The 8,115-nt window shown below is 43.9% G+C and overlaps 1 protein-coding gene across 1 annotated transcript in view; it reads right to left on the reverse strand.

Annotated features, from left to right (window-relative positions):
* Positions 1-2,229: 2,229 nt before the first annotated feature.
* T265_14816 (hypothetical protein) overlaps positions 2,230-8,115 on the reverse strand; it is a gene marked incomplete at both ends in the record, with an annotated part of 18,439 nt that continues 12,553 nt past the window's right edge. Inside the window, one exon of the mRNA XM_009175404.1 lies at positions 2,230-2,388. Coding sequence (XP_009173668.1) covers positions 2,230-2,388 — 159 coding nt within the window. The remainder of the gene's footprint in view (positions 2,389-8,115) is intronic.

Here is an 8,115-nt window from a genome sequence, read left to right on the forward strand (position 1 = left end):
ACTTACAGGTACTGTGTACTTACGGGTTTTGAACAAAATGGAACTAAAGGGCTGTTGGACAGATGACCTTCACATACGTAGACTTGGATTGGCTATCTAAACCACGCCTTTGCGGTTTTCGAAGTGTTGTAGGCTAAGCTTTTTCATGACAGGCTGACTCCATCTAGATTGCCCGAGTCGGACTGGTAGACGAACTGTCATCTACTCGTCTACATAATGCCCTGACGACTGATGGAGACGGTTCAGCTTGATACACAACAGGCCCGTCGACTATGCCCACAGCTGAATGATTTTGGCAAGCCTTAGCAGGCCCAGCTAAGCCCCCAAGGCCGCTTGACAGAATGAACATTTACTGACCACCAGATCTATGCTCAACCCTGATAGCTCAGACCTCAATATAGTGTAGGAATGGCGTCTGCACTCTAATTTGGTTTAACCGGGAGACTCAGCTGAATCCCTCGTTTTCGGTGGAGTGGGAAGCCGGTCGCGTGGGCTGTCGGGGTTTCAGCAGCCTCGTAAGTAGTAAGTTCTGTCAAGATATTGGTCCTCCTAAGTGCGAGTTAACCACACTGCTGATCAGTCACTTGTGGCCGAACGGCTAAGTGTTCAAACTACCAGCCGGGAGGTCGCGGGTTCGAGACTTCTCCGGAGTTTCGTGAGATGCGCACTGCTGATGATTCCCAATAAGGATGAAACAGCTGTACAGTGCTTCTCGGCTTGTCATCACAGACTGGCTTCACGAAATCCGCATGCAGAAAAAATTCAAACTACCATTAACATACTTGAATTTCGTATGTCTTAGATAAATAAATGGGCCGTAAGTAATGTATCTGAGCTGGAGACCCCGATATGCTCAAGACGGATATGAACCCAAAAAAAGAATTCGAATCAAAAAGCGCTCACGGTATTTTCAATAAATCTCGATTTCATTGAGCGATAGTTGTTCTGAAACGAGTAGTAATCAAAATATCACAGACAAATGCAGAATATCAAAATTCGGGGAGACATGATAGTCTGAATATTAGGCTCGATTGAGGGACCGGTTTCAGAAAAATAATTTTTGCCCAACAGGGAGAAATTTTAAAATAAAAAAAACGATCAACAGGCGAAAATAAAAATCAATAAAATTGGGTCACAGTGATGGAGAGTTTGAAGGACAAGCTTAGTCAGTTGATAGAGTTTTTAGTAACGTATTGAACTCATCGGCAACCTGAAACAATGCAGAACAGACTAATGTGAGACAAGTGCACGGCAATGGGAACTGCATTTGAGTCTTGAAAACGATCCGCATCGAATCGGATCACTATTGAAGATTCAACTGGTTCTTCCTGATTACTTTACATCCCTCGAGGGGGAAATACAAACTATCGGTTCATAGTTACTTCTACGTCTGATCGAAATGAACAAGCAAAAGGAACGAACGAACGATTGCTTAGGCGCAATCTAGAAAGAAAGCAACACAGTCGCTTATTTTTAACCATGTATCATTATTGTGAGACAAAAACCGGACTGTTGTGTCTGTTAAGTAGAAAAACAAATTTTTGCGTAATTTCGGTACCTACTCTAGGGAAGGAGAATGCAGTGATTAGCTGCCCTGTTGGATTTCCACAGTGTTGCGTGGCTTGTTTTTTTTCAAAGGGTCGAAATCGAATGCAGCAGACTGGTTGATGGTGTGAATAAGGACGCAAACGCGTGTGACAAAGTTCAAGTGTTATGAGAGTAGCAGTTCAGGGGTGTAGCGAATGTAACGGTCCGGTATCATTCGTCAGTTTAGAACTACCCCTGGTTTTGGATACTATAAACAGTTAGTTAGAATGTGGACCGTATTCGGCCAAGATGTCCAACGTTATCATCACTTTTTTTATGTGAAAATATTGTTCAACGCTATTAACCATGGATTCAGGTAGATGCTGTCTACGACTGAAGAAAGCAAACAGGTCAAGAAGATTTTTTGGAGAATCTCGAAAACTGTCTTATAGATTTATGTACTAATCACATGACTTCTGGTTCATTTTGCGAAATTGGAAAGTTCTTTCTTGAAAGATTTCCATCTTCGATTTGTTGAGACGGTTCTACCTAGCTTCAATGTTTTTGTCTAGTTGCCGAAACCTTGATACGTTGATTCTTTTACACGTCAGCTAAAACTAACTACAATCATCAGGGAAAGATCGATTTTTCTGATCATTCTACTATTAATCGATATGTTTTATGCAAGCGCTCAGATCTAACCTTTTCCAAGCAGTTAGCAGTGTTCTGCTGTTTGATATCTAAGCAGGGGCTAACGAGTTCCAGCACATTTCGGTGCATTTCAGCGGTCCAGTATATGAACGGTGAAACTTTGAGTGGGTAGGTTTGTTTGGTCCCGATGGAGCAAATCACACGTTCGGCCTGAAAGAGAACGGGTGGTACACACAGTGAATGTGGTCGAATAATGTTAAAATTCTAAGTAGCCACAAGGTTAGACATGAAAACGTTTAGAATGTGTCCGAGAACGAGTTCGAACAGGGTCCCGGTTTTCGGGGATAAGCAACGTTTTGCTTGCCTAAGAACAAGTGTGCATGAGCTGAAACGTACATACAAAGGTTCATATGTGGTAAGTATAGTAATAAGAACACAAAAATCTCGACAAACACCGAACCAACATGCCTCTTTGAAGCGTTAACTGATGCGTGTCATTCCAAGACACTGTACTGTACTGGAACACAGTTTATCTGCATTCACAACTGGTGATCAACGGCATCGATATGATTCCATAGCCAAGCTGATAGTGTAATGACAGCCAATCGGTGGTAGAGTTTATACCTCCGGATCACATAACTGGTTTTCAAAGAATCCAAAGTGTGCGAGAACACCGTATTGCGTTCCATCGTCCACTAGCCATCGAAAATTGATTCGAAGTTTTTTTAATCGTGTATGAACGCACTTGTGTGTGATTATTCGAGGGCAATTACTACTCGCCCATTGGAACGGAGTAAGCTGGCATGCATGCAGCTGAGATTTGCGTTGAACACTTCCATTATGGAATTCACATGCGATGAGATTCGATATATTCTCATCAATTACACTAGTCTCTTCATCACCATGCACAGCATTATACCCGTAGTAAAAACTGGTGCTTAACTGTCATACAAGTATGAAGGAATGAAGCTCTTGCCAAAGTTAAAAAAACGTGAGGGTGAGGACTTATTGAAGAAAGCCCTGTAGCCCTCGAACAAAAGCGAGGCGTCTTTACCCTCCAAAACGATTGAAATCAATACATCTCAGCATCGTTTGGAAGTCAGGCGGGACTGTTCGTCCTTTGCATCCCAGAAAACAACGGCAGTCAAGCACTATCTAGACAGTTTGGCTAAAAAGTTTGCCACCACCGTGTGTGAGGAGAATCACGTGGAACTCATCTACAGGGGTGCGAAGACCTCACAGTAGCCGCTCCCAATTCGCGTTGCCAGCTCGTGGCCTGTCCTTTGCGGACTATTCGGTAACAAGGGTTTGGAGTGAAAAACAAGATATTCTTCCGTAAACTATAGTCACTCAAAACCACCCTAGCCTCATCACCTTGTACTCGCCTAAGGGCCGTTTCGTTACATTCACGCTACAACCAGTCAAAGCATTCTATATTACTGAGACAGTGGTGATCATGTTTCTGAAAACGTTTAAGGTAATCAGATCCGAGAGTCAGAGTTTCACAGCCATAGAATATGATCGCTCTCACGGCCGTTCTGGAGACACGGTCCTCACTGACACTCGTGTATGACGGCGAACGTGACGGTTGGCAGCTCTTACTCATGTCCGGGTGATGCACGTGTAGCGACCCAGTCACCCACATACCTGACTGTTCAACTCACAGTCGCTCACTGGATCGCGAGGTTTGTCTTTTTTCTCACACTCACAAACACGTCGCATTAAGCCGGCTCATCGGACATCGATTGTCTGCACCGCCTAGTCAGCGTAGCAACCACTCGTGCCGACGCGCCCACATACACGCACTGGGACCTACATAAAGGCAAACCGAACCCAGTCAAGACACAGTCTCGCGCGCGCGCAGGGAGCAGGACGTCAACCTCTCCACAAGTCCACGGATAACCATGGAGTAGGTGTAGCAGTCGAACTGCGGAGAAAAACACGTTCCCGCCGTCCGGACTTTCACCACACATACGATAAGTTCCTTTTTGACTTGCTCCCATTGTCGCAACCATGTTAAAAACTTCTGTTAGTGCACATTCACCTTCTGATTTGTATTATGGCTATCGCCACCTGTGCACTAATACACGCACTGAATCTCCTTGTTACAGTACAGTCACTGCTTTTTGCAGCTGTCAAGATGAGTAAATCTATCAACAAACTCAAGCTCCATATTCTGTTTTTCAGTGGGTTATATGGAAATGAGGATCCCTGAAATATAAGCCTCTGCACTTTGGAGGGGCAAAAAGTACACCGAAACGGACAGCCTTTTTTGATATTCTATATACTGTAATTTGTGCGCACACATGGTCATCCAATATCATCTGGATACTCTGAGTCTACGAATCTTTCTACAGATATGATCCCGACACTGATATTCGCGATCCTTCAAAGATTACACGCCATGATGGCGTCAGTGATAAAATTAAACAAAAATGGGTAGAACAAACGTCGCTGACAAAACCTACTACTTGTGGGGAAATGTTTGAATAGTTCTCCTAAAACCAGAAGAAGCGTGATCAAAAGTATGGAAGTAAATGAGATGAAGGATTTTCACCAAATTCGATGGCGTTTCTTATTGACTAAGCCTACGTGGGAGGTCAGTCTATCCATGTATTAGGTAGGACGTTTCGTTTGGTCTAAGGAAAACCGTCAAATTGGTCAGCAGTATGCAAAATGCTGTTGAAACACGTACGGTAATGCGAAGATGTGGTGTTCGAATTTCTGCCCGGTGCTCACAGAGCTAAATCCAGCCTGATGATATCAGACGTCATAGTATTTTTAAAGCCAGTAGCCGTGTTACAACTGAAGTAAGGCTTATAGTTCTATTGTTAAGGTGGCCGCTTCAGATGCGTTTTTTGAATGGAAATACAGTGATTGATTGGAACGCATCTTTACTATCAAATCAGTTTAAATAAACTGGTCGAGGCGAAGCGCAAAGACTCAGCACTGTCTCTAAACAACCCTAATCATGCAGCCCCATGGCGCCTCACGGCAGAGAGGCATATTAGCAAGAGAGAGAAGGCCTAAGCTTTCATACCATGGGCGGGTCGAATGAACGACATGTGTACACAGGCAGACGGCCAAATAAACTATTCTTCATAGTATTTGGCCAAGAGGTCAAGAGGCTGGTTCCTGCTGTATATTGCAATTCCGAGAGTATCCTCGACGACCTTACCAACAACCGCTTTTTAGTCTAGTACAAGATGAGAAAATTTCCGGAAATTCCCATATGCACTAGCTTGCTCCATTTTCAGAACCCTCTGATTTCTCTAGAATGTTTTACTCAGCTACCTAAATCCTGCTCAAAGGTCGAAGGAGCAGAAGCATGGGTAGTGGTTGCTGAAATTCAGTGTTTATTGGTGGACCTTCAGAAGCGGCACACTCTGAGTTCCTAGCTGTAGAAACGGTGGCGGTTACTTCATCCCAATTATGAATCACTTATCCTGAGGATGCACTTCTAAAACTTCGTAGAGGATAGCTTGATGAGTCAGTAAGTCCGTCGATAACCAAACAGGGTCTTTTCGGCATACCGGTCGGAAATTCACAACGGAGGATAACATGATCTAAATCGACGTTTGTGGTCCTGTGAGATCGATGGCCAAGAACAGGGCCTCGTCACCGGGTACTGATGGCTATTTCATCAATCTAGCTTCATGGTTTTCCCTCAATTTGGAGACGCCAGGTAGCACACCGGTTTCTACTACTCCTGAGTTCAGTGGTACTGAGGGACAAATAGTGACCATCAGAAAGCCGAAAAAGGCCATCACCATTGTCCTTACACATTGATACCGAGTTAAACAGCCCACCAAGATGCATGTGACGAACTGAGATGTGAAGTGAAACTCCGGGCGACAAGAACAACATTTGACCTCATAAAGGAAACTACTCACAAGGTTGCTGACCTCCTCAAAATGTTGGTACGTTTCAAATAAAAAAAATTTTCATCGAATCAGAGCTATAGATGGTTGAAGTGTATGCGAAAACTGCGAATAAGAAACAGATATTCGACAAATACACTCGTTTTCTTCTTGAAAAAAGAACATCACAGGCGAGAGGTTCAGCTAGATTCCAGGTGATCTCTCGCAGGAACCAGATTGAGCAAATGGAGTCGAAGAAGAATATAAGGTCGGTGGAAACTCTGGGACTGGGCTTATCTGAATTCCGACTAAAGCGAAACGGGTCGTGGGCTGTAGAGGGTCTTCAGCGACCTTCGACGTCTATACAAAGAATATATATTATTTTGGCCAACGCGCGTTATTATGGAGGTTGACGAGCAAACAGGAAAAAGGCTGGTACCTATTCGAACAAGGATACCTCAGCTTAGAAGTTTAGAAGAACACCAAAGGCCCGGACAATCTGCTGCGACAGATGTAAAGTTGCTTGGTGTTCTCAGGCAGTAGCGTCTAAATAATCAAGAAGCCGTAAGTTTGGTTACCGTATCCGGCTTCTCTTTTCCAGTTATGGAAAAGCAGCAAATATCTATCGAGGAAGTGCCAAAAGTTCGTACTCGAGAAAACAGTCGGCCGAGTTGCTTCAGCGTTTGCATGCTAAAACACGGAGCCATCATCGTCACCACTGACAGAAACGTACCAGTGATACATACAGATGCTTAACTGTCACAAAGGCCACGATTATAACTGAGGGGTTACGGAAATTGGACGCGGAGCGGCAGACATGAATGGTGGCGTGCTATCGATCACTTTTTTGGATGAAAGACTGCGTACTTATGGCCCAAATCTACGCAAGAATGGCAGTTAGATAGGACATGGAGCGACCAGAGAGATAACACTGAAAATAAGAGGTGTTTGCAATAGCTTATTTTCATTTACTCGCAATGCTGTACACGGCACGTGAGGCGATCCAGCTGCCGGCACGAAACGATGGCCTAACTAGCGTGAAAATATTGGCTTTTTTTACCATCCATGGTTATGCAGGCTTAGATACCACCGTGGTAATCACGCCTGGACAAAAGGATGAATAAAGACATCAATCAAAGCCTTCCGCTCACAAGCCTGACCAAAAGGCAGCAGTAGTTGGCAAGGGACCAACAAAGTTGTGCAACTTCTAAGAAACAGGCCGTCAAACGTGTTCCAAACCCAAACCTGGGGGGCAAGGAGACTGTGCGAGTCTGATCTATATCCATTGAACAAACTGGCATCACTCTGAAAGTGTCGTACGGACGACCATGATCACAGCACAGTGAGACATCATATGCAGCTGCCCTCTCAGCAAAACCGAGATATCCTCCTAAATCTCAAAAGCAACCTCGGCATTTTGAATATGGATACACGCGTTCTTAATAAAACTCCACACGAAAGTTCCACAGCATTAAATTTACCATAAACTACAGGTGCGAATTGTGAACATCTGTTCAGCTTACTCAGTGCAGACTGCCGCGACTTTAGACGAAAGTTAGGATCCCCCCAACCAAAAATAACAAAATGCTATCAGAAAAGCATTTCGTTTCTCCTAAATTGGTTAATAACGCTCGGTTTAAGTAGAACTATATTGTTCACTGAGATACGTGTGGAGACTACATCGTTCTTCCCAGGAGCCAGTAAACGCCAACTATCCACGTGGAGACTACATCGTCCTTCCCAGGAGCCAGTAAACGCCAACTATCCACGGAACATAAAATGTGTGGTCTACAACAGACGGTCATTGGCTGGTGATTCTCTTGTTTATTGTTGAGTCTGTTACTTTGCATTCGTTAACCGTTGTCGAAAACAATAGTCCGTTGGGATAGTATCGATTGGCAGGCGCCAGAAAAACAGAAAAATCAATCACACTGTTCTGTGGGAACACTGGTATTTACGAGTACCAGGGTTTGTCATGTAAACAAAACAAGCGCGAAGAACCGCTTGATTCACCACGCTGTACGGGTTAAACACCAGTTAACCATATATATATATATATATATATATATATATATAT

Source organism: Opisthorchis viverrini (genome assembly GCF_000715545.1).
Source record: "Opisthorchis viverrini unplaced genomic scaffold opera_v5_277, whole genome shotgun sequence".
NCBI classification, from domain to species: Eukaryota; Metazoa; Platyhelminthes; class Trematoda; order Opisthorchiida; family Opisthorchiidae; genus Opisthorchis; species Opisthorchis viverrini.